Source organism: Cnephaeus nilssonii (genome assembly GCF_951640355.1).
Source record: "Cnephaeus nilssonii genome assembly, chromosome: 11".
Lineage (NCBI taxonomy): Eukaryota > Metazoa > Chordata > Mammalia > Chiroptera > Vespertilionidae > Cnephaeus > Cnephaeus nilssonii.
Genome location: NC_137082.1, coordinates 65,608,503 through 65,636,019, shown reverse-complemented (window position 1 = coordinate 65,636,019; position 27,517 = coordinate 65,608,503). Strand labels below are relative to the sequence as shown.

The window sequence follows — 27,517 nt, the reverse complement described above, 5'->3', positions numbered from 1 at the left end:
CTCCCTCCCGCTCGCCCGCCCCGCCAGCACTTGCCCGCCCCACCAGCGCCCGCCTCGCGGCAAAAATCAAGTCAGGCAGGCGGATGGGTCGGGCCCGGCGTAGGCGCCGGGAAGTTTTAATGGGGGTCCCGGGACCCGCCCCTCGGGACGTGGGTTGGGGTGGGGCTGTGCCAATACAGTTTCGGGTGGGGAGTGGGAGGAGCCGGCACCGGGAACCGGGCTGCGGAGGGTGCGGGGCCGGGGAAGGAAGGGGCGTGACTGTGCGCCCTGGGTCCGCCTGGCTGGTCCCGGCACTGCGCCAGCGCCCGCCCTCACAGGTGCGTGTCCTCCTCAAACACGTCCGAGTCCTCGGGGTCCCGCTTGCCCCCCATGAGCGCGCTCCAGCCCCCCGGGCCGTTGACGGCCCCGCCGCCGTTCAGGCTGGGTAGCTTCTCCTGCATCTCCGACTGGCTGTCGCTGGCCACGTCCAGCGTGGGGTTGTCGTGGCAGCCGTTCTCTACGAAGCGCAGCTCCTCGCCGTGCGACTGCGGGCCGGGACCAGGATGCTGGGCGAGGGCCTCCGCCTCGGCCCGGGCCCCAGCCCAACCCACCAGCTGCACTACGTGCCCCGTTGACCTGACCTGTGACCTTGAACAAGTCACTTCATGGCTCCTTCCCTAGTCTGTAAAACCCTACACAGGGAACCCCAGGGACCTTCCACAGATGCCACTTCCCTTCTGCTCTCTTCTCTGTTCCCACAGCCCAAATCCTTTCTTAAAATAATTCTACTGGTCCTTTGACTAACACCAGCTGATCCCTCCCAATAAGCCTCCTTATAGACTCCAAGGGACTCCTGGGAAAGGGACTCTTGCCCTGCCCTCTTCTTTGTGAGGAGTCTTTTCTGGACTCCTGTGCTCGGCTGACCCAGGGCTTCTCTGGTGAGACATCCACATGAGCTCAGGCCTGCAGGGCCACTCTGCCCCAGGAGGGGCTGGTGCCATGGAGGCCTCCTGCGGGTGGGGCTGGTGCCCTGCACAGAAGGTCCACTGAGATGCAGGCACTGGACAAGTGGCCTCACCTGCAGAACCCCAACCCAGGACCATCACTGCCAGCCCGCCTGAGATGACAGTCTGCAGATGACAGCTTGTGGGGCGCTCCCATCTCCACCAGCACTAACCCCAGCCCACGACCTCGGCCCCACCTGCCCCCACACTCACCACATGCTTGAGCTTGGGCAGCCGGCGCTGCCAGCAGTTGTAGAGCAGGCCCAGCACGATGATGATCACACAGATGGCACCGATGACCACCAGCACCACAAAGAGCGTCCCGTAGTCACTGCGCACCTGGCTGGCCCGGGCCTGGCAGCTGCTTGTTGTGGAGTAGTTCTGGATGCCAATCTGGGGGTGGGAGGGGCCAGGCTCCTCAGCTGAGGCCCTGGGTGCCATGGCTCCCACCCCGTAGGGCTGGGGCTTAGGGACAGGGACAGGCTTTGGGAAGGAGCTGGCACACTCCTGGCTCCTGAAGCTCCCTTAGGGGCCCGGATCAGTGTTCATGAGGGACTCTCTCTGCCCTGTGTCCACCCTGTTCCCCTGGGGGCAGCTCCAAGCCTCTCTACCCTACATTTCTATTCCATGCCCCCCTCACATCCCCAGCATGGTACTGCCTGACCCTGACCCTGTGGGAAAGAAGTCTGGCTCAAAATCCATTTGGTTGTGACCCTAACCACCCCCGCCTCCTCGCCCCTGACTGAGGCTGCCCAACCCCATGCTGTCAGTCATGATCCAAACTAGACTGAGTCTCCACACCTGTCCCACCAGTTTCAAAAGGAAGAAAACAGACAAGGGCAGCTGTGATCCCCTTGCCACACATCCTCCACCACACACCACCACTGGATTAGGCCCCTGGGTATTCTGGTATTATCCTGGTCATTATGGGCCAGAGACAGTGCAGGAGATACTGGGGACGGCCCACATGGGCCACCCCAGCCTCCCAGCTTCCTCCCCTTTCCCCCTGGAGTGGTCACCAATGGTATTTAGCTGCCCAACCCCCCTCCCACACTGCAGGTTGTCTTGGGTGGGCCTGCTTTCTCTGGTCCAGAGGCTCTCCACAAATCAGCATCCAGGCAGAGAGGGAGCGAAGGTGAGGTGCCCTCCTCAAAAGACAGGTGCCAGGGTGGAGGTGCTCTTTCCTGGCTCCCGATGCAGAGAGCTGGGAGCCCCCTTTTTGCCTTGCACTCCCCTTTCTAATGCCAGTTATTCAGCTCTCCTTTGGTTTCTGTGAATCGCCTATATATTTCCACTACCTTCCTCTATTGACTGAAGTTATGAAGGGTCCATATTTCTTGCTAGAACTTGCTAAATTTGCCCACTAATATACTTCCAAATGCCCGGCATGCCTTTGGCCATGTCAGTCAGCATGAAGTGTCCAGTAAAGCCAGAACACCCAGGGACTGGGAGAAGAGGCAGGAGAGTCTACAAAAAAGATCAAGGCCAGCCTGTTCCCACCAGCTCTCAGGGTTCACAAGCCAGGATGTTCACAACCGGAACAGCCCTTAGTACAGACACAGCGTTGTGGTGAAAGACCAGGGTCTTGGGTCATTCAGGCCTAGTCCAAAGCCTGGCTCTTCTCCTACAACTAGCTGTGCAATCTCAGGTGAGTCACCACCTTCCCTGGGCTTCAGCTCTAACCTTGAATGGAGTACCGAGGGTACTCAGTAGGGTGCCTTACTTGTGCTCACGAGCCCTGGGGCTGGGGTGAGGAAACTGAGCACAGTCTGGCACTCAGTAAGGATCCAATACGCTCTGCTGATAAAAAACTAACCAAAAAAAAAAAAAAAAAAACAGAACCCCGACAAGAATCCACCTCTTCGCCTTGAGTGTACTGAAGAGGCAGAACCAAGTCATGCACAGTTCATCTTTGCTGTCAAATATTATACAGCCCTCAGTAAGAAGGAAGACTGGCCTAGCTGGTTTGGCTCAGGGGACAGAGTGTCGGCCTGTGGACTGAAGGGTCCCAGGTTCAATTCCAGTGAAGGGCACATGCCTAGGTTTCGGACTCAATCCCCAATAGGGGGTGTGTAGGAGGCATCCGATCAGTGATTCTCTCATTATTGATGTTTCTATGATTCTCTCTCATCACTGATGTTTCTATCTCTCTCTCTCCTTCTCCCTTTCTCGCTGAAATCAATAAAAATATATATTTTTTTAAAAAGGAGGACTGATGACAGATCACTGGATTTCACAATGAGTGGAAGGGGTTTTGTTAGAGATGGTGACTGTCCTCGGGAAGGGAAGTGAATGAAGCACGGGAGGAACAATGGGGACCTGCCCCTCCCATCAGCCATGGCTCTGCTCCACCATGCACAGGTGGCCAGCCTGTCTCCTCAGCCACAGTCTCCAGGACGGGCCAGATGCTGGGTCAGGGGTGAATCGCAAGAAGGCAGGCCTGTCTGCTGTGTCCTGAGCCCCGCCCCTCAACCCCAGCTGGCCCCCCAGCTGGCCAAGCACTGCAGACTCTCATGGTTTCTGAAGAAATGCCCAGGCCTCTTGTGCTTTCTCCTGTGGTTCTAGAGCCACAGCACGTGCTCCCACCCACCAGACTTCTGAACAGTTCCTTGGCCAGACATACTAGTAGTGTTTCTCCCACTATCTACCCAGAAAACCCCCACCTGGCAGTCCCTGGCTGTCCCATGCACAGTGCAGTTGATAGCTAAGTGCTCATATACTCTATCTCTCCCATGGGAACTGTGTCTTAGGAGACCTGAAAGGAAGAACCAGAGTAAGAGTTTGTGTTTTGCTCCTTGCTCCACAGGGTGCAGGCCACCCTCCTGCCCTCAGGGAAGGCAGCCTGGCTGCCAGAGCTAAGGAACAGGACAGGAACTCGTCCCTGCCCTCTTACCTCCACCAGACTCCTGCGGATATCACCCAGCATAGAAAGGACATCTTGAGTGGGCATCACCCCTGGGGGGAGACAGCATCATCAGTCCAGCCTTGGCCACTGAGGCGCTCCCCCTTCGGACTCCTGGTCCCCTTGGGCAGCCTCTGGCCTGAGTTTCTAGAGCCTCACTCCCTGGCTCTTGTCCATACACAGATCTCATGGTGTGTACACAACCACTCGCTCCTCTGCTTGCTGCCCACTGACTGGCTCATTAAAAAGATTTAGTGAGTGCCTACTAAATGACAGGTGTGATACCAGGCGGTCACTTCCACAGCTCCTTAAGTCTGCATTCTGAACGCATTCCTTCTCAGCCCGCCACAAAGTATGCAGTGCCACAGTCTGGCACCTGTACTGAAACCACACTCTTCCCCCTCCTATTCCCAGTGTTCCCACCTTCCTCCTCCTGCCTTCAAGCTTGCTGTTGGTACTCCTGGATCCTAAACTAGGAGGCCCAAGCAGCACCTCATCCTCCTATCCTAAAAGCCCATCCCACATCCAAACGCCCTGGCTGCACTTTCTCCCAGTTCTGCAGGAGAGCTCCATGGCCTTGGGAAACCTCTGCTGGTTTGGCCTGCCTCCCACTGCCTTCTTGGACCGTCTCCCCAAACATACCAACGCCCCCCCCCCGCCCCAGCTTCTTGTGGGTGCCCCTCCCCCCGCTCACCCTGCTCGCCCACCAAGGTCATTAGAAGGTGCTGCTCCTTCTCACTGGGCTTGCTCAGGGAGATGTGCCAGTCCCCGTGGTGGCCGCTACCATGTCGGGGTAGCACCTCCTCCACCAGAGCCAGGAACTGCAGTCCCCAGTGCTGCCGAAACACCTCCTACAGGGGCAGAAAGAGAGCCTGTGCTCAGTGAGGGACACAGCTCTAAACACCCCTGCCTGGAGACCCAGCCCCCACGCCAACCTCCACCCATCAGCCACACGCTGGGAAAGGCCATCTGGCTATTTCAGAGGGGGCTGATCTGGACCACGGAAAGGCTGTGAGCTTTGCCTTCTAGAGGACTGTGGGTTTGTTCCCTACAGGCATCCAGGTGCTCCTCCCCACCTTGGCTTTGCACCACGAGGAGGGCGTGGGGCCTGTCCAGGGATACTCGCCGTTGAGCTGGGGGTACAGATATGCCCACGTACGATGACAAGTCCAGGAAGTGGGTGTGCAGCATGTGAAGGAGTATGGAAGACTGATCATGGCGCGTCCGTGTTCAAGTGTATAGTGCAAGGGATGAATATTTTGGGGTGCAAGGATAAAAAAACAACAAAAGGTATTTTCAACCACACAGCCACCAAAGATCAGGAGGAGAGGTGGGAAGCAGTCTAACTGTGCTCATCTCTCTCCTGTCATTGTAGAGATACAGCGTAAAGGTGGGGAATCAAGAAAGATGTCTGAGTACTCTAATGCTGGTAGTGGTGGCCAGAAGAACTAAGCAGAGATGGTTAAAATGGTAATCCCTCCCCCCGCACAAAAAAAAAACACAAACAAAAGCAGGGCTGGGAGCAAGAGGAGGGATGTAAGAAGACTTCTTTCTCATTTGACACTCTCTTGTACTGTTTAGATTTTCTTATGGAGGGGGGATGTGTGTGTGTGTGTGTGTGTGTGTGTGTGTGTGTTCTAAAGCAAGATGCTGGCACTGAGCAGGAACTCAGTGAGTGGCAGGAGCTCAGACTGGGGCTGGAGACCAGGACCCTGCCTCTGGCTCCCAGCCTGCCATTGTCCCTGCCTAGCCCCATCTGGGACGAGACCTTCCTTTGGCCCTGTGACTGCTACCCACTCCCCATCTCCCTAACCCCTAGCTCCTCTCTAGCAGACTTCTCCCTCCTGTACCTGGGAAGTCAACTGTCCCCTACTCCTGGAGTCCAAGATTCCCTTCCAGAGACCCGCCCCCCCCCCCCGCCCCCGCCGCCCCTGTCAGCTGCTCAGCTGCAAGCCAGGGCTGCCATAAGGCACAGGAATCTCACCAGGCTACCCCTCTGGGACCGCTGACACTCCTAGTCTCCTTTCTGTTAGAGCCCAAACTAATGAGCCTTCCCTGGATGTCATGTCAACCTGAAGGCCACTAGGATAAAGTTCTTCAATACCATGGCAAGTGCCAGATTCAGGCAGAAGCTTTGGCACTCACTGGCCTAACAGAAATCCAACTTAGTTTTTAATTTGGAAGAACACTGGTACCTGGAGATAGCCCAGTTCCTGAAATGGTTCTTACCATCTTTGTGTGTGTGTGTGTGTGTGTGTGTGTGTGTGTGTGTGTGTGTGTGTGTATAGGGAAGGGGTGTAAGCTCACACCTGCCTGAGCAGGGTACACAGAATGCACTGTGTCCAAGCAGCAAAAAGAAAAACAAACCCACCCTCCTGTCCCAAGCAGTGTGCCTCCCCGCCCTGCTGTAGCCCTATGCTTCACTACGTGTGCATGCCCCACATTTTCTTGGGCCCAACTGTCTGCCTGACTTAATCATCATAGTAAGCCCAGGCTGTTAGGACCAAAGCCCACATTTTCCGATGGGGAAACTGAAGCTCAGAGAGGTATTTTGCTAAAGGTCATGGAACTGACAAATGGCAGAACCAGGATTTGAACCCAGATTATTTAGATTCCAAAGCCAGGGCTTTTCTCCCAGGGCCAGTGGTTCTCAACCTTTTTAATGCCGCGATCCTTTAATACAGTTCCTCATGTTGTGGTGACCCCACCATAAAATTATTTTCATTGCTAGCGACCCACAGGTTGAGAACTGCTGCTGTAGAGCCTAAGACCATCGGAAAACACAGATATTTACATTACGATTCATTAACAGTAGCAAAATTACAGTTATGAAGTAGCAACGAAAATAATTTTATGGTTGGGGGTCACCACAACATGAGGAACTGTATTAAAGGGTTGCGGCATTAAAAAGGTTGAGAACCACTGTCCCAGGCCACCGACACTTAGTTCCTACTTACAAAATCAATGGTATCCATCAAGCTGTATACTTGAGATTTGTGTGTTTTTCTGGATGGATATTGTAAGTCATTAGAACTTTCCTTAAATGCAGTACACTCATAGGTATAAACTATCTTCCCTGCTAACTCCTGGGCAGATGAACCTTCTCACAAATCACATAGTTTCTCCCACTGTGGGGGCTCCAGCTCCACTGGTATGGTTCTTACGACAAATAGGAAGCGACATCTCATTATGCATCAGAACATTTTGACTTTTGGCAAGATGACAGATGGAACTGCTCTACCACCTTGCTACAAACACAGAAATACTGGACAAAATACAACAAAACAATGAAGATGTTCTAAAAGCATGTCCCACTTCAAGCTCAAAGGAGGCAAAAACAAACGGAACTTGAAGCCAGAAGAGTAAGCTGACACTAAAGCCACAGTAATTCCAGGATCCAGCAGTTGGAGACCTGACTTTCCATGCTCACATGGAGGCAGAAAATGTGCTCCTGGCCCAGGCGGGGTGGGGAACTAGAGCAGAGTACCAGGACAGAGCCTCAAAGAGCAGCCCTTTCAGTAAAATGGGGACTCAAAAAACTTCCCACTCACCTGGAGGAGCTATAAGGGGTATGCCATCTGCCTGTGTCCATGGATAGGAGAAATAATGTACCTGAAATCACTGAAAAACCCAGGCTTGCACTTCACCTGGGAGTGGAGTCCAAACTTGTAGTCCTTTGTGGTATAGAAATATAAGCCAAGAAATAAATTGAAAATTATCCTAAGACTATTAGAACTCCTGAATGTCCCCTGAAATCACTCTGTAAGGAGTTCTTTCACAGCCTGGGGTTTAAGATGAGATCACAATAAATTATGATCCATATGAGGGAATAAGACATAAATGCAACAAACAGGAGAACTGACAGGTCAAGATGTGGTGTCACTAAATATAAAAGAGATAATAAAATAAGTATGTTTAAAATAATTAAAGAAGTAAAGGAATAGAAACCATAATGAAAGAAGAGAACAAAATTTTAAAAAGGAAGAGATTTAGAATCAAATAGAAATTCTAAAAATATAAAATAGTTATCTATATTAATGACTCAATGGGTAGGTCAAACAGAAGATTAGATACAACTGAGGAGAGCTACTAATTTGAAAGCTAGAGCTAGAAAATCATCCAGAATGCATCAGAGAGATTTTAAAGACATAGAAAACATAAAAGTGTATATTAAAAGACATTGTAGCCCTGGCCGATTTGGCTCAGTGGATAGTGTCAGCCTGCAGACTGAAGGGTCCCAGTTTTGATTCCGGTGAAGGGCACATGCCTGGATTGAGGGCTCGAAGCCCAGTAGGGGGCGTGCAGGAGGCAGCCAGCCAATCAATGATTCTCTTTCATCATTGATGTTTCTATCTCCCTCTCCCTCACCCTTCTTCTCTGAAATTAAAAAAAAAAAATTATTAAAAATAAATAAAAGACAAGGTAGATGGAAAAATAAGGCCCTAAACCTCTAAGAATGAGAGAGAAATGGGAATTTGGCAATATTTAACAACCTGTATATGGAATCTCAATTCTAAGAATTTACTCTGAATATACATTCCAACCACGCAAAAATACATATGCACATTATTCACTGCAACATTGGAACTAATTGCAGAATACTGCCCTACAAAGGTAATTTGATGAATAAACTGTGGTATACAAACATAATGGAGTCATTATTCAGTTGTAAAAAATGATTAAGAATGGTCTCTATAAACAATAAGTGCTGGTGAGGATGTGGAAAAAAAGGAACCCTAGTCCACTGGTGGTGGAAATGCAGACTGGAGCGGCCATTATGGAAAACAAGTGTGGAGTTTCCTCAAAAAATTAAAAATGGAACTGCCATTTGACCCAGTGATCCCACTTAGGATATATTCCTAAGAATCCCAAAATACCAATCAGGAAGAATATATGCACCCCTATGTTCTTAGCAATGCTGTTTACAATAGCTAAGATCTGAAAACAGCCTAAGTGCCTATCATTAGATGAATGGATAAAAAAGATGTGGTACATTTACACAATGAAATACTATGCAGCTGTAAAAAAGAAGAATCTACTACTCTTTGAGACAGCATGGAGGACCCAGAGATGATTTTGCTAAGTGAAATAAACCAGACAGAGAAATACAAATATCACATGATCTCACCTATATGTGGAATCTAATGAACACAATAAAATAGGACCAGAGGCTTGGAAACGTGGAACAGACTGGCGAATCTCAGAGAGAAGGGAGAAGGGGAAGCTGGAAGAGTTTAATCCAAGAACTTATATGCATATATGCATTGCCCATGGACACAGATAGTGGGGCGGGAACTGGGAGGTGGGGGACAAGGGGGGAAAAAAAGGGAAACAACTGTAATACTCTCAACAATAAAGATTTTGCCCTAGCTGGTTTGGCTCAGTGAATAGAGCCTCGGCCTGTGGACAGAAAGGTCCCAAGTTCAATTCCAGTGAAGGGCACATGCCCAGGTTTTGGGCTCAATCCCCAGTAGGGGGCGTGCAGAAGGCAACCGATCAATGATTCTCGTCATTGATATTTCTATATCTCTCTCCCTCTCCCTTCCTCTTTGAAATCAATAAAAATATAGATATTTTTTAAAAGAATAAATTTTTTTTTTTAAAGAATGATCTCTGTAATGGTCATAAAGTGGTTTCCAGACTATATTGTTAAAGGGGGGAAAAATGCAAGACTATTGCTAAGGACTAGCTGTGTCACCCTCAAATCCATATGTTGAAGTCCTAACTTCCAGTATGTCCTAATGTGGCTGTATTTGGAGACAGGTCCTTTAGAGAGGTAACTAAGTTAAAATGAGGTCATTAGGGAGGGCCCTAATCCAATGACTGGTGTTCTTACAAGAGGAGAAGATTAGGACACAGATATGAACAGGGGGAGCACCATGTGAGGACACTGGGAGAGGACAGTCATCTACAAGCCAAGGAGAGAGGGCTCAGGAGACACCAGGCACAACTATGAAAGGGGGCTCACGTGGTAAACAAGGGAAGTAAAATATACGCATGCACATATGTTTCTAATACTGAGACGCCCAGCCTTCTCTCCACCCTGGTTCCCAGAACACTGGCAACCAGCCCTTTATACTCCCAGTAGAAAAGAAGTCCCCTTTTCAAAGGATCTAATCACCTAGGCCAGTGGTCGGCAAACTCATTAGTCAACAGAGCCAAATATCAACAGTTACAACGATTGAAATTTCTTTTGAGAGCCAAATTTTTTAAACTTAAACTTCTTCTAACGCCACTTCTTCAAAATAGACTCGCCCAGGCCGTGGTATTTTGTGGAAGAGCCACACTCAAGGGGCCAAAGAGCCGCATGTGGCTCGCGAGCCGCAGTTTGCCGACCACGGACCTAGGAGGAAGGACCTAATGATGTTGGGATTAGAAATTTTCAAATGAAATGACCCGGTCAGACCACCCTCCTGAGATACCATAGTTAAGAAACTCCACCACCACACTCAAAGCTTTCAGCCAGCTTCCTGGTGGCAAACACCGCCAGACATTTGAAGAGAGTATGCATGTGGAAAAACTGAGACTGAAACAAAGAAATCAGGAAAGCAACCTATACAGGAAGAAAATATTTTTAAAAATGATTTCCATGTCCTCAGAGAGATAAGATATTGCACGCATGAGCAAAACCATTCCTTTAAACTAAAAACGGGGGTGGGGGCGGACAAGAACAAAAGAGCCCTTAGAAATTTGAAAACATGAAAGCACTGTTTTCTTGGATGTTGGTTCATGCCCTGGGTTAGGCTAGCCCCCTCTGACTTAGGAGCTAAGCCTTCTACCCCATCCACTGCCCAATCCCCAGTGCCTGCCTACTGCCTCCAGTCTGCCCGCCTGCCTCCAACCTCAGCCTGTGGTCCTCAGCCTAGCTCAGCACTCACACAGTCTATGTTCTCTGTCATGTTCAGAATGATGTAATTTTTCCCAGCCAGATTGCTCCAGTCTTTGCAGACCACCTGTACAATGAAACAGAAAGAAGAGTAACAGTTACAAAGGTATAAGGAAAGGCATCCAGAGAAAGCCTGGGTAGAAACTCTTTGAGAAGCTGGGAGTGAAGGCCAGGTATAGGTCTGTGATAGTTAGGTGGGAGCTGACAGCCTCTGCAAGGTGACATGCCCAGGATCCAACCCAAGTTCACAAACCCGTATGTCTTCAGGGAGCAAGTGAGAGGAGGAGGCCAGGAGTGACACAAAGGAAGAGGAATCTGTGCCAAAGGGACCAGACTACAGAGCGTTTGCCTCAGCTAGGAACAAACTTTGATTTTAATGCTCTGTAGGGCAAACAAAAACATGCCTGCAGGCCAGATGCACAGGCTGAAAACTTAGGACCCCTTTCCTTTTCTTCTGGTGTTGGAGGGTGTGAGCGCAGGGCAGGGATGATGAGGGTAGGAGCAGAGGGTGACTGTGCATGTGATAGTGTGCATGGAAACAGCTGGAGAGAACTCAGGTCAAGCACAAACTCTCGCCACTGTCATAAGCAGTGTGGAAGCCAAGAGTGGCAGGAGTAGCACCTGAACAAATAAAAACCAGGCCGAGGCAGCAGACTCTTCCAAAGCTTCTACTTGGCATGTAAGTGTGGTGCGGACACCCACTGTTGAGCCATGAGGTATGCATCCCCAACAGTTCTGCTGAGACTCTACCTGGTGTCAAGGCCCTCCATGCTCAGCCTGGCCGACCTCCCACCGCAATGCAGCCCCAGAGTAGCCAGTGGCCTGCATGTGCCTCCTCGTTACCTGCGTAGAATCCCAGGGGATTCTGGATTGAGCTTCGGCAGCCTGCCTTTCCTGGGGCTGCTGGCTGAGGTCTTCTTGTCCCAAGGTAGCAGAGGACGGTGTCAGTTCCATTTCTTGGGAGGCCAGGGGGACAGTGGCTGAGGCTCCAGGGTAAAGGGGGTCTTCATCTGGGGTCTCGGCCCCACTTGGGGCTTCTGCTTGAGGGAATGAGGCCAAGGACAGCCCCTCCCCTGGCTTGCCAGCCAACACAGTTATTCCCATGGTAGCCTCCTCAGTTGCCTCCTGCGGAGCCTCAAATTCTACCTCACGCCCTGCAGCTGGCAGCGCTGTGTCCCCTGCCTCCTGGTTGGTGAAGTCCTGACCCCCTAGGGTCACTGTACTTGGGGTGACTGAGGGCGGTGACAGGCTTGGTTCCATGCTGCTCCCTACCTCCACACCTGAGGAGGCCTGGTCCCCAGAATCTTCATGCTTGTGTTTGGGGGCCAGGGGGGTCTGGCTGCTGCTGGTGGGAGAAAAGTCATGGACCTGAGTTTGGGCTTCTTCTTGGGCTCTGTTCACAGGCAGCAGTTCCTCCTTCTCCTCCTCCTCTTCTTCTTTCTCTACATCCTCCTTCTCCTCCTCTTTCTCCTCCTCCTCCTTCTCCTCTTCCTCCTCTCCAGGAGCCATATGCCAAGGTGGCTCTACCAGGTTCATCTTAGGCAAGGGAGGGGGGAGGCTCGACGCCTCTTGGCCCTGGCTGGTGTCTTCTATAGGACCTGCCTTCTCAGTCAAGTCTGGGAAACCATAATCTAAGGACAGAGACGGAAAATTCATTCACTGGTTTTATTATTCATTGCTTTGTTCAGTATTTGCTGAGCAGATGATATAAAAGAACCATGAGACCCCTGGGAGGACAGTGGGGAGGTCGCACTATTGGTTCTATCAGAAAAGACTGGGAAATATAGCTGGGTAAGGGGAAGGGGCAGACTGCAGGGGAAACAAAGGCCAGGCTGGCCCTCATTTCCTTCATGATAATAAAAATGACATAAATCTGACACACAAATTCCATGAATACAGAAATGTATAAGGTAGAAAGTTTACATGATTGCACCCCTCAGAAATAGCCCTTATTAACAGTTTGATGGATTATCTTCTCTATTGTTTTAATAATTTATTAGTGTTTCCTCATCTGGGGATTTCAACAAGAACACCCCATTAGAAAAGGTTCCCTTTATGAAGTGTAAGGACCTTCTGATCACAGGAACAGATGAGACCCATGGATTATGACTATTGTTCCTAAACTGTGCTCTTATTCTGTAACTCGGGAGATGAAAAAGATGCAAGGAGAGCTAGCGAGAGGCCACGGGCTGAGCCCACAGTTTTTAAAGCCTTCCAGAACTTTCCAGGGACACTGTTAGCAGTGGGAGAGGGAATTTTTATTCTCACTGCTACTCTAGAAATTACATTTTGAAGCAGAAAAATTAGGAGACCCCCTGGAAACCAGGACGTTTTCTGGCTTTTCAATGAATCCTAGGCCTCTTTACAATAACGGCATATGAAAAAAATAGACCAGTTTTGTTGGAAATTCATTCAAAATATCAGAAGTTATATTTAGGTAGCAACTTTTATTGGCTGCCATTTTGTTTCAAAATAATAAATATCAAAGACCGTTTTAAAATACTGAGAGATGTGGGAATAGTTTAAGGTGGTGAACTGAGCCTACTAGTTCACTTCCTTCTCTCCCTTCACCACTTCTTCCAAGTTTCTGTCAAATGACAGAAATTTTTTTCACTATCAAAATGAAAGTCTTAAAAGTTTAGATAAATTTCTGGGGCCATGGAAAGCAGATGAGATCATAGGAATAGATAATATCTCGGGCAAAATAAACATAGTAAAAGATAGCAGTGGAAGAGGGAAGCTCTCTTACCAAAAGAGTTAAAGGGAAAAGAACAACTGTGGAATTAGCAAGGACACAGAACATAGAAAATTCAGGGAATAGAATACAATTAAAAATTCCAATTAATATCCTCAGAAAGAGCCAAAAATATTGCACCCCTAGAATAAAAACAGGATAATAAAAAAATCAAGTAATCTTTAAAAAAGAAAAAGTTCTTGGAAGTTGAAATTCAATTGTTCAAGTGTAAAATTTCAATAGGACATCTGGAAAAAAAGTCAAGAGAAAACTCCAAAGCAAAAGCAAAAAGACAAGATTTTTTTTTATGACTCCCAAAAAGATAGAATCAATAAAATGGAGAGAATAAAAAAAGAGAGGGGGGGAAGAGGAGAGAGGAGAGAGGGGAGAGAGAGAGAGAGAGAGAGGAGGAGGAGGAGGAGGAGGAGGAGGAGGAGGAGGAGGAGGAGGAGGAGGAGGAGGAGGAGGAGGAGGAGAGAGATTTTTGAAGCCTGGAAGTATGAATCTTAATAGTGAAGGGGTATACAAACAAAGTGAACCATAGAAGACTCAAACCAAGCCTTATTTTTATGGCAACTCAGCATCCTAAGGGGCAAGAGAAGATCCTAAAAACTCTCAGAGAGAAAACGGGTTACCCATAAAGGAACAAGAAACAGATCATCAAATTATCATCACGCTTCTAACTAATAACACTAAGCTGCAGGAAGGAAACTGAAACTGAAAAATAGATTCTAAATTCTAAGGGAAGTTTATTTTGAATCTGGCATTTAATACCCAACTACATTACCATTCAAGTGTGCTTTAAAAATAAAGACATTTTTATATGTAAAGACTAAAAGGTTTTACTATCCACAGATTCTGAGGAAATGATTTAAGGACATTCTCCAAGAAACCTCCCTCCCCAAAAGACATAGGAAATCAAGAAACATGAGAGGAATGTCATAACAATAAATCTCAGGGTGGAAGCTGTGCAGAAGGCCTAAAGAGCAAGTATGCAAATTAGAACAAGGATCTAAGAACTCTGAGAACCATTACAAAAAGAAAAATTTATTCTCTCTATGAAAAAGCATGATTTTTAGAAGCTGAATTATAGTGATAATTAAAAGCCGACAATAATATTTAAATAAATAATTAGATCTACCCCACTTTTGTTAAATATACTTTTTTTAGTATTACAGACTTAGTAACTAAAACCTTCCATTATTCTAACTCTCTCTCTCTCTCTCTCCCTTTCTCTCTCTAAGCATGTCCTTAGTTGAGAATTTTTTTAAAAAGATGAAAAAAAAAACAAAAAAAATGCCAAGCTTTATCCAACAGTATAACTACACCATGATCTACTGAGAAAAATACAAAACCTGAGTCTAAACCAAAATTGAGGTGTATTCTATAAAATACCTGGCCTATCCCCTTCAAAAATGTCACAAGTCATGAAAGACAAAGAAAACCTGGAGAATTTTCCAGAATAAAAGAGACAAATGAGAGAGAATGACTAAATGCAGTACATGATTCTGGACTGGATAGTGGACTAGAAAAAAAAATTTTTTTTCATTTGCTATAAAGAACACTACTGGAAAAACTGGCAAAGTTTGAATAAAGTTTGTAATTATATAATAGTATCACATCAATGTGAATTTCCTGATTTGTGATAATTGTACTGTGGTTTTGTAATAGAATGTCTTTGCTGTTAAGAAATACACACTGCCCCGGCCGGGTGGTTCAGTTGGTAGGAGTGTTGTCCCATGCACCAAAAGGTTGCAGGTTCAATTCCCAATCAGGGCACAAACCTAGGTTGAAGGTTATTCCCAGTGGGATACATATGGAAGGACACTGATCGATGTTTCTCTCTCACATCAATATTTCTCTCTCTAAAAATCAATGAACATATCTTCAGGTGAGTATTGAAAAAAATACATACACTGAAATATTGATGGGTAAAGGAATATCATGTCTGCAACTTGTTTAGAAAAATTCTATGTCTATATGTCTACATACACATATACAGAATAAAGCAATGTTAACAATAGGGGAACCTGAGTGAAAGGTATATAGGAATTATTCTTGTAGGTTTTCTGTAAATTTGAAAATTTTAGGAGAAGAGGGAGAGGGGAGAGAGAGGAAGGGAAGGACGGAGGGAGAGATAGATAGATAGATAGATAGATAGATAGATAGATAGATAGATAGATAGACAGACAGACAGACAGGTCATTTTAACTACTGGCTAGTGAATGTGCTGGACCACCAAAAGAAAAGAGAAGAGGGCAGGTCATCCTGGACGAAGAGCTCAGAACACTCCAGGAGGAAGGAACACAGTTGCCATGACACAGAACAAGCCTGGGGGACAGGGAAGAATGCTTGTCCCACTCAGGTGTCCCAGGCAGGGAGACCAGGCTTCCAGGGACTTGCAACACGGAGAAAGGAGCAGAAGCCTTCGCTGTCATTTTGGAGGGGAATAAAGGAGTAAATTGGCAATTGAAGAAGAGGAAAAAAAGAAGTGAGATGGATGAGGAAAAGGAGAGAGCCGGAGTTATGGCGAGAAAAGAAAGGGAGAGGAGAGGAGGGCAGCAAGAGGGGTGAGGAGGAGGGAGCGGGGAATGGGTCTCCTCTCCAGGTAAGGCAGGCCACCTCCGGGTCCTCTAGTCTCCTCATGCAGTGATGGGCTGTGAACTTCTCCCTTCGGTGACACACCAGTCCTTCTGGTGGCCATCATTGGAAACTACATCTTCTGTAAGTCCTGGGGAAAATCCAGCTACCCACCCCAGATACAGGGTATCAGATAGGGGCCCTACAAGATCCAAGGGCCCATCGCCCCCCTCTTACCCTCTCTTACAGATGAGGACACAAGAGCTTGGAGAGTAGAGGATACTTTCTCTAAGCTTTGAAGCTAAATTTGTCACGCTGTAAAGTTGTAAAACTCAGGCTCATAAGTAGTCAAAGCCAGTCTTTCAAGACACCTCCTGGTCAGGCCAGCCCTAAGACTTGTCTTCAGACGCTGAGAAGAGCAAATTGACAGCAGTAACATTGCCTCTCCCAGTTCATCTGCCCCTCTGGCCACAGCCAATCTCTTTAAAGCTGTGCTTGAATCACCAGACTGGGTGAAATGTGAGAGCCAAGGTCAAGCTTCAGAGTTCTGCAGGCAGGGATTGGAATTCTGGTTGACTGGCCTCTAGGCCAGTGATGGCGAACCTATGACACGCGTGTCAACACTGACACGCCTAGCCATTTCTGATGACATGCGGCCGCTGAGACGGCCGCATGCCGAGGATGAAACATTTGCGACTAGACTCCAAGACTCTAGTCGCAAATGTTTCATCCTCAGGAGCAGCAAATGTTTCATCCTCGGCATGTGGCCGCCTCAGCAGTCGCGTGTCATCAGAAATGGTTACGCGTGTCAGTGCTGACACGCGTGTCATAGGTTCGCCATCACTGAATATAACAATTATACATTTATGTTATTTAAACTATAAATATCGCGAAATAATGTTTTTTCCTCAAAGTGACACACTACCCGAGTTATGCTCAGTTTTTTGGCGAAGTTTGACACACCAAGCTCAAAAGGTTGCCCATCACTGCTCTAGGCTCTGCACACCCACCCCTCTGCTACAGAAGGCTAAGATGAAATGACATAATGAATGCAAAAACATCTGTCCCATGGAAGGAACTTTTTTCTCCCCAAGGCAATCTCTAAAAGTCTCACTATATGTCTTGCACTCCTCTAAGCTTTCCACACAATCCATCTCCCAGTAGATACTATCTGTGGTCAGCCTGTTATTATAAAGGGACTACGAGGGGTCTAGGGGTCTAACACTAGGAGGGATCTAGGAGGCTATCTGATAGCCTCAGCCCTCTGGCAGGTGCCTGGCTAGTAAGTCTAGAAAAGGTGGGTTCACAATCCTCTTCGAGAACACATCTTGGCCTCCTTAGAGAGGAACTGCTGTTGTTGGCTTTTTTTTCTTCTCGCCCTAATTTCCTTAAACCTAACTGATGGTTCATTTATAACTTAAGCCCATTTCTGTTTTATCTACTAAGTGAGGAACACCTGGGAAGTATCTCCCTCAGGGAAAACACACACACAACCCTACAAATTGTCTTAGTTGCCCTAATTTAGCCTTCTTTCCCTGGGGCTAAACAACCATCAATAATTATTCCTTATTTGCAACCCTTCCTATTAATATTTTTCTTCTCTTGTGAAAACTCTGGGTTCGCCACAGTTTTAACAGTCGTTATACAAAATCAACAGAGTAATTACACAACTAATATTTGCTGAATGAATTGTTGAAACTAAACAAATCCACTAACTAGAGGCTAACTGATGCTCAATGTAAAATAAGGTTCTTGATGGAAGTAACATCCTTCATCACAGCACTTAAGCTGCACTCTCCCCAGGCGACGTGATAGGTGGCTCAGAGGCCTCTAGAGGCCACTACGATGAAGCTCCAGGTCTCTTGACAACTTGGATTCTTTTCTTTTTCCCTTTGAATCTCACTATGGTACTGGCTTTTGTTCTCTAAATCGATCATGTTGCATTTTCTCTCCTTACATTTCATCAGGTTTGTTTGTTTGTTTTTGTGTTTTTGTGTGTGTGTTTTTTTAGTCCAGGATATGCTTTCATTTATTTTAGAGAGAGAGGGAGGAAGAAACATCCATCTATAGGTTGCCTCACAGACACGCCGAACGCACTGTATGTACCTCTACCGGGATCAAATCTGAAATCCAGGCAAGTGCCCTGACCAGGAATGGAACCCACAACCTCTCTGTCCACAGGACAACTCCCAACCAACTAAGCCACACTGGCCAGGGCTCATCACAGTTTCGTAGGTCTTGTTCCCCAGTTTATCAAGGCCTCACTGGACTTTATTTCTTCCTTCCAAGAAAGCCATATTTCATGGATGACCTTTTGTATCTGCTTAAATATTAATGAACTGATTCCTCTGTTTAAGACATGGAATTAAAACAGGCATCAGGGCCAGTGGCCTTGAAAATTACTTTAAATATCCCTTTGGATTAATGTTGAATCACTGAAAATTGTCCCCTGAGTGCAACACTCAAGCCAGTTAACCAAATGCTAATATAAAAATACTCACAAAACTCATAATAGATTTGTATAAAACAGAGATACAAAGGAAGAAGCTTTCAGTATAATTAAAAGCTACCTCAACCTCAGTAGTCATGAAAGAAGCGTAAATTAAACAAGATGATAAATTTTTTTGGCTTACCAACATATATATATATATATATATATATATATATATATATATATATATGTATATGTGTGTGTGTGTGTATATATATATATATATATATATATATATATATATGTGTGTGTGTGTGTGTGTGTGTGTGTGTGTGTGTGTTGGTAAGCCAAAAAATTTATTATATCCTATATAATTTATATTATATCCTATATAATAAAAGCCTAACATGCTAAGTGTCTGACCGTTTGACCAGTCGCTATGGTGCGCACTGACCACCAGGGGGCAGATGTTCCAACCAGTAGGTTAGCTTGCTGCTGTGGTCTGGCCAATTGGGATTGGGCGAGATGGGCCAGACATGCCCTGGAGCCCTCCCGTGGTCCCTCCCCGGCCCTGATCATACACCAGTGGGGTCCCTCGGCCTGGCCTGCGCCCTCTCACAATCCGGGACCCCTCGGGGGATGTCTGGGACCCCTCGGCAGTCCAGGCCGAGGGACCCCACCAGTGCACAAATCCGTGCACCAGGCCTCTAGTATATATACTGTATAACGGCCATTATTGAATCAGTGCTGACTTGAACAGAAATCACTCTACATTTTTGGAGGGGGGTGGCAATATGAATGAAAAGTTTTAAAAACACACATTCTGAACCCACAATTTCACTTCTAGAAGTGCACCCTAAGGAAACAATTAAGGATGTTCATAACATTTTGGTTTTAAGAATTCTCATTTTTAAAAAAAGAATTTCCATCATGGCACAGTTCACATAACAAAGACTGGAACCAACCAGGTCTCACACAGCAGGGGGTAGACTGAGAAATGGAAGCCCATCACACTGCACATCAGCCTTACAGATGAGGTGGGAAGGCTGTGTTCGCTTGCTTGGAAAGATGTTGTAACTGAAACAGCAAGATCTGTAAGCTATAATAATGATTTTTTTGTAAAAGTATATTTTATGTATTTCCCATATGGGAAAAGTTCAGAAAGATATACATGTTTACATTTGTTAACTCTGAGTGATGGGATTATAGGTGGCTTTTAGTTTCTCCTTTTAACCTGTTTGCCTTTTCTAACTTTCATATAATGATACTCATTACCAGCATAAAACAAAAATACAGATTTTTTTTTTCTGTCTACGTGAAGTGCTTCTGTCAGCTGGTCCTCCTCTTAGTAAACATGCCTGATGTATGGGCAGTGACTCTGAAGGCTAAATCATTCCATAGCAGATACAATCTCAACAAGGATTCACTGTATAGAATGAACGTCTAGGTCCCAGCAGACAGCTGCTTTGATGATCTGCTTTCTATAAAATTCATTACAGGCAACAGTAATTAAAGTAGCCTCATGAATGATTTCATATAGAGAAGGAATAGCAGATCTTGAAGTAGAAATCTCAGATTTGAGATTCAGCTCTGCCACTTATTACCTGTGTAATTTAATGCCACTTTTACACCTAGTCTCTAAGCCAGTTCCCTTATCTATAAAACAGATACTAATCATGCCTGCTTTTACAAGTTTCATCTGGTTGCAGTGAGGTAAAAAACGTATGTGAAAATACTTTATAAAATATAAATACTTTATGAATGTTCTTTCCTCAAATGCAATGTGGTTTATGCCCAACCATCATTTCATCCCCCTCTTTTGGTTAATGGCACTCCAATTCGCCCCTCTTCTTAGCCTAGGAGTAGAGGCCCCGAGACCCACTATGAGCCAGTGAGAGACCTCTGTCCCCATGGCCTTAGGACTGGTGGGAGATGGGCTCAGGACTCCAACCAAACTAATGAGCTTCCCCTCTGATATTTTTCCAAAAGTGATGGAAAGGCAGATTTTGCTTCTGCTGGGGCTGTTACATAAGAGAAGAATGAAATTGCAGGTACTAGGGGCTCTTGAAGCCACCACACAGGAACAGCCTGCCTAAGAATGAAGCCTGAAGGGGAAGCACGGTGGAGCAAGGCGGGCTCTGAATCAGGTTCAACCCCAGGACCCCACCTGCTTGAAGCAGTTACTGAGCCAGGAAACACCTGTGTGCCTGCTTGAGTAGGCTTTCTAAAACTTGCCAAGCCCAAAGAGTTATCTCTTTTCTTATAGAACACCAATCAACTTGTTCACTGGGGAAATTAAAACTGCTTGCAGAGAATTTTATTAAGGAGTTTAGAAAATGAAAGAAGTGGAGGGTGACAATAGGGACAGTCTTAAGAGAAATAAGTAACCTGGGGAAATATTCTTTTTTTGAAAATATATATTTTTTATTTATTTTAGAGACGAAGGGAGAGGGAGAGAGAGGGAGAAACATCAATGATGAGAATCATTAATTGGATGCCTCTTGCACACCCCCTACTGGAGATCGAGCCAGAAATCAGGGCATGTGTCCTGATGGCGAATCGAACCGAGACCTCCTGGTTCATGGGTTAATGCTCAACGACTGAGTGACACTGGCCAGGCAAAATATTCTTAATCATTAACAATTCTGCATGAGCTAATTGATCCGGCTTTATGTTGGCTTGATGGTAAAGTGGCAAATTTACATTAGATTTCTTTTCCCCTACTTTGTTGAGACTGCTTTTTTCAATTGAAATGTCAGAGAATCATAATATTTTAAATCTGCAAAAGACTTCAATCTATCATTCGCATGGTCTCACAGATAAAGAGACTGAAGCCAAGTTTAGAAAAGGAACCCACTCATCATCCGTCAAGCAGAAACTCCACCAGCTGTTTTCGCCATTGGACCCCTGCCCCACCCCCCAGGATCACTGCTACAGAAGGGGAAGGCAGGCACCACCTCTAGTTCTTCTAGGCACAACAAACTAGAAATGAGATGTACAATAATACAGGTAACGATAACATGTACTGGCACAGGCTCACTTTGGCAGCACATATACTAAAACTGGAACGATACAGAGAAGATTAGCATGGCCCCTGTGCAAGGATGACACGCAAATTTGTGAAGTATTCTATATATATTTTTTTCCAATTAAAAAAATGTACTGGTTTCCTAACTAACACATACCATCAGTGTGCTCCCGTGGCAAGAACCCAGGTCCACAGGTACCACTGCTCAGGAAAACTGATTCTAGACTCAGCTCTGCTGTACACAGGTATGTGCCCTTGGGCAGAGCTCATGCTGTGGGCAAGTAGACCAATCAAAAGGTGAGCAATGAGGGAGCCTGGACAAAACCCCTCTCCTCCTCCTCCTGTTCTATACCTCTTGTCCATCGCCCTTGGAGGGCACTTGTGTCCCCACCTCACAGTTCTTCAGGTATGTACAGTAGAGATAAGAAAACACACCTGTGTTGTGGAGCTGGTATGTTGTGGACCTGGCATGAGCAGAATGTATGCAAAGTGCCCATTACATGGCTTGTGTTCAATGAATGACAGGCATTTTTATTTTTATTATAATGACACCTAGAGAAGCCAATGGGGAAGAGAGAGGGAGGGAGGGAGGGAGAGTGAGTTATGAAAGAGGGGGGGGAAGCAAAGCAAGGAGGGGTGTGAAGCAAATGCACTGTGATCACCTGTTCCTACCTATATCTTTGTAAATTCACTGCTCTATAAATAAACCCTCCTTGGATTATTTTAGTTTGATTCTGTCTTAAGTTTCTGATTGGGATGCTGACTGACACACCTTTAGACCCAGAAATTTTATTTTAGAAATTTATCTAAGCAAAGAATCAGAAAAGTACAAAAACATATGAGGATATTTATAGCAGCATAAAAACTAAAAACAACCTAAATATTCAACAATAGAGAACCGGTTTCATACACATGATGAGCCACATGATGAGATACTATGTAGTTATTAAGAATCAGGTTATAAGAGAATATTAATGATGTGGAAATTCATTTCTGAAATATTTTAAGTGAAGACATTATGTCCATTATGATTCCAATTTTGTCTATAAAAGTGACTAGAAGGAAGCACTCAAAACTATTAATAGTAATTATCTTTTAGTTGTGAGATCATATCAGGATTTTATATTTGTACTGTTTCTATATTTTCTACAATTTTCATATATTGTTTTTGTAATTAGAGCTAAATTCTGTAACCCCATGTGCATGCGCTCATGCACACGCACACACAGATTTGACAGTCTGACATTTAAAATGGGCTCCTTCTGGCCAAGGACATGTGCACAGCTGCTGTAGCTAGAAGCATGGAAGCTCTGTTGCATCTGTAATCAGCCGTGGTACATGCATTCCTGCTGAGCCCAGCTCCCACATTTCTATTGATCATGCTCTGTAAGTCCAGAAACCAGCTCTGGTCCATGACTGAGGGCAAGACAATTAGAACACCTTGATGGTGCCAGAGAGACTTAAGGCGGGACATGGCATGTGTGGACTTCTGGGAACCTTCAACAGAGACAATACAGCACAGTACAGAAAAACAGACAAATCCCAGACCTTGGAAAGACCTCAGCTTGAATCATGACTTGACAATCTGAACAGTTGTATGACCTTAAGCATGCTTTTAACTTTTCTAAGCTTCAGTTTTCTCAGGTATAAACTGAGGATAATATTAGGGCACAGAATACAGGCTCACTAAAATAGCAGTGAGTATTAAAGAGAAAAGGGCCTCCTGAGCCTGTAAGACATTCAGAATCCCAGAGACTTGGCTCCGATGCACAGAGAAAGCTGGTGGAGAGAAGAGAAGAGATGTGATTTGAGCAAGGAAATGGTCCTTTGGCATTTTGCCAAGAGTGCCTCCTACCCAGCTGCAATCAGCACATACTGTTAAGAAGAGCTACCTGCAGTGGGTCCCAGGTCCAGACTAGAGTCATTCAGCTCCTCCTCCTCTTCCCAGAAGTACTGCGGTGGCTGCAGAATGCGGGACTCTTCACTCTCTTCGCTGGGGAAGCCTGACCCAGGGGCTCCCAGGCCAGCTCCCAGTCCCATGGCCTCACTGGGCTCCTCTGAGTCCAGCGGCTCCAGGCCAGTGGGCAACAGGAGGTCCAGCAAGGAGGTGGAGGTGAGGCCCTCTGGGCCAGGTTCATCAGACCCGGCTGCATATGCGCCCAGCGACACCCCTGCACAAACACAAAAGCCCTGTGGTTATGAGAGGCCAGAGAGGACAGGCTGCTGTGGGGTTAAGACATGTGTCCACAACAACGAACCTGAAGTGGGGTGGGGCTTTGGGGGACGGTCCTGAGACCCAGGGACTGCGAGGGGATTCTTGGGTGCCATTCTCATTAAAAAAATTTTTTAAACATATTTTTATTAATTTCAGAGAGAAAGAGAGAGGGAAGGAGAGGGAGGGAAATAGAAACATTAATGATGAAAATCACTGATCAACTGCCTCCTGCACACTCCTACTGGGAACTGAGGCCGCAACCCGGGTATGTGCCCTGACAAGTAATCAAACTGACCACCTGGTTCATAGATTGACGCTCAACCACTGAGCAACACTGGCCGGGCACTTCAGCTTTTTTAGAAAAGTGCAAACTGATTTTAAAAATTCTTGGAATTTTTTAAAATATATTTTTATTGATTTCAGAGAAGAAGGGCGAGGGAGAATCATTGAGCTGCTGCCTCCTACATGTCCCCCACGGGGGATCGAGCCCTGACCTCCTGGTTCATAGGCCGACCCTCAACCACTGAGCCATGCCAGCCGGGCAAGAATTCTCAGAATTTTACCTTTTACAAAATAACTGGAGGATCAAACACACATTGCCTCTTCAAAATCCGACAACTCTCTCAGAGCTGAACTGCGGTGTGGTGGCAGCGCAGTCACTGCCTCTGGCCTTGGTCAGGCTCTCCAGCACAGCTTGGATCTTGAGAAAACTGTGTCTGTCCTCTTGAGGAAAGTCTGACCAGCAGTCCTGTTGATTTCCCACCTCTGGGGATAATATACTTTTTAGTCAGTGAAGCTCTTTATGCAAAGGACTATGGTCTGAAGTCCCTGGGTCTAGTCCCTATGACTTCTATGACAGGTGACTCCTCCATTCTCTGAACCCCAATCCTTTACCTGTCAAGCAGAGAAGCCACACTCTTTCTCTACGTCTTCTCCCTTCCCCATCCTTGTCTTCCTTTCCCAACAACCTGGCAGGAATTAACAGATATTTTGATAACCTTACTGAAAGCTGTGTGTGAAAAAGGGAATCTAGTTTTTCATTCTTTCTCCAATAAACAGTTCCATGTTCTTGAAGTTATTTTTCCCTATAATTATTTTTTCTTTTTATAGACCTTGATGTTTTCAACAGCTTTGGCAATGAGTAATTATTTAGGGAATTAAGAGAGGTTACTTATTTTCAAACTTGCCCATCAAAATAGTAGCTGAGACTTATTCATTCTATGTATAAGTACTTCTGCACTTAACTAATCTGCCTTACTTGAGACCCCACCTGATTTAAAATTTCAGAATTACACACTTTGTAATTTTTTTCTCTAACACCCATAATTTTCTGTTACTTCATCACTGCCAATAGAGGAAGGGAGAGAAAAAGAAGGGGCATGAAAGGATTAGAGGATCAGCCTCAAATAATAAAAATCTGACCCAAACACATTCGAGAAACAGGCAAATGAGTGAAAAAAAAAAACCCACAAAACTAGGCCTTAGTAATCCCATGTCTTATCTCCCCTGCAATCTGCTCCTGATCCAGACATCCTTTTCTGATTTTCACCATCAGCCCCATCCTCACTATCCTCTTAATCAGCAGCTCTGTGGTCCAGATCTCCCTAAGCCCTTGCCAGACACCCGTCCTGGAGCCGCCCGGCAGTATCTGTTACACAGCCCTCACACCCGTGAGTGTCAGCTACAGCAGAAACTGTCTAGCCCTGTCACCCTACCACATACATACTTATACTCATGTGTGTCTGTGTGTGTCAGAGAAAAACGCTGAAGGGTTTTGTTAGGGTTTCTACACAAAGGCATGTAAGAAAGAGACATACTGCTAGACTCACACATGTAACCCATACACGGAGATAACATGGATGTCATGAGGAATGTGTATGGGAGGGAGGAGAAGAGGAAAGAATAGAAGGGAGAAAAGTAGCCCACAGTAAGCCATGGCTAGCCATGTAAGGGTACAGGCAGTTACAGGTGGGCATGGCCAGTTCCGGTGTGGCTGTCACAAAAAGAACTGGTGAACTAATCAATTTTAATTTATGTGTTGAATCTCACCTTCTTCAAAGAGGATTTAAGATGTGCAAGGGTGGAGGTAAGTGTGTGTGTGTGTCTGAGAGAAACACTTGTGGACATTTTTTTCTGTGTACACCACGTAGGTCCTTCCCCATCCCTGATTGACCCCTGCTGAACCCAGCCTCCCTGAGACATGCTCAGGAGCCGCCCCTTTCCCCTCCCAGACGGTCTTCTTGGGATTCTGTCACTACGGCCCCTGGTAGCGGCACATCTCATTGCCACCAGCAAGCAGAGGCTGCTGCTCCCCTCAGGAAGAGACCCTTCACTAGTCTCTCCTCCACTCACACACGGCACACAACCTGCCTGCCTTTGTGGGCTAACCGTATGGGAGGTGCTTACTCGCCAGCGTCCCAGGCACCCTGCTACATATAAGCACGCCACACCCCTGTGTGTCCACTGGAAATGGAGTCACTCCAGGCTCTCTGATACAGGAGCGCGCGCACACATCCACGCACACACTCACCCCAGTTCTCTTCTCCACCAACACCAGTTACCGATCAGACCTCAATATACACTCATGCATCTCTCCCCCTCGCTCGGTCAGCCACGTGGAGAAGCTGTTTGGCCATGTCCTGATATGACCTACTCTTGCAGACAGCCCTTCTCCCTACTCCCTACCCCCATTCTGTGTTGGTGGCCTGTCTCATAGGCTGTCACACACTTTGTGTCCCCCCCCCACCCCCCGCCCCAGCACACACCTAAATCCCAAGTCTGCCACTCCGAAGCTGTTCTCAGACTCTGTCTCTTGCTCACAGGCACATCCATTGCACACCTGCCCCCCACCCCCCGAACCTTTCATCACCCACATACATCCCTTGAGTAACTGTGTATGGAAACCATCTCAGAGGGTCTCTCACACCCCTGCTGTCAGCTGCGCAGGAGCTATCCAGCGCTGTCACTGTCACACACAGAGACCTGGGGCTGCCGTACCTCTTCTGTCAGCTCGTGACAAAGTAACTTGCCCAACACAGCCTGGGAGCCGCATTCACCACGACACACCCCTCCTCCCGTCCGGTAACCCCACACACGCGTAAACACACCCCCACTGTCGCAGCAGCTGTCTGTAGAGGCGCGTTGGCAGCCTCCCCTCGCCGCCGCAGACACTCCCACCCCACGCTCGCTGTCGCGGCCCCAGGGGACCTTCGGATGCTGTCTCCCATTCCTGTGAGGCTGTCGCAGAGGCCGGCGGGCCGTTCGTCCTCCTCTCCGCCCCGGGGCCCGCCCCGAGCGCCCCCCCGTCCAGCGCCGCCCGGAGCGTGCTCGGGCGCCCGCGCCTCTCGGGCTCACTCGTTGATGTGTGTATGTGTGGGTGTGGCGCTCACGCGTGGGACCACACGCACCGCAGGCACACGCGGTCGCCCCACGCCCCCCACTCCCCGCGAGCGCGTGTGGCTGAAGGACGGCGCCACAGCCCCGCCAGACCGCGCTCCCGCCCCGCGCCGGTCCTTTGTTGGCGGGCGGGAGCTGTCCAGCACCGCGGCCTGCCGCCCGCCCGCCCGCCCGCCCGGCCCCGCCGCCGCCCGCCCTCCCGCCCGCCGCCGGCGCGCACTCACCCCCGGCCAGCAGCAGGAGGAGCGGCCGCAGCCACGGCGGCAGCGGGGCAGCCCGCAGCAGCCGGCCCATGGTGCAGCCGTCGCCGCCCGCAGCAGCAGCGGCGCGGCGCCTCGGCCTGCGTCAGGGGCCGAGCTCCG

General features: G+C 47.4%; 1 protein-coding gene across 1 annotated transcript; it reads right to left on the bottom strand.

The window, feature by feature from the left end:
• Positions 1 to 155: 155 nt before the first annotated feature.
• On the bottom strand, positions 156 to 27,517 carry PODXL2 (podocalyxin like 2). The gene is made up of 8 exons (XM_079784217.1): positions 27,380 to 27,517; positions 23,437 to 23,715; positions 11,615 to 12,402; positions 10,764 to 10,838; positions 4,580 to 4,736; positions 3,877 to 3,938; positions 1,197 to 1,376; positions 156 to 524 (listed from the first exon to the last, which is right to left on the bottom strand). Exons 1-8 carry the CDS (start codon positions 27,447 to 27,449, stop codon positions 312 to 314), a joined length of 1,824 nt encoding a protein of 607 aa, XP_079640343.1. The 5' UTR covers positions 27,450 to 27,517; the 3' UTR covers positions 156 to 311.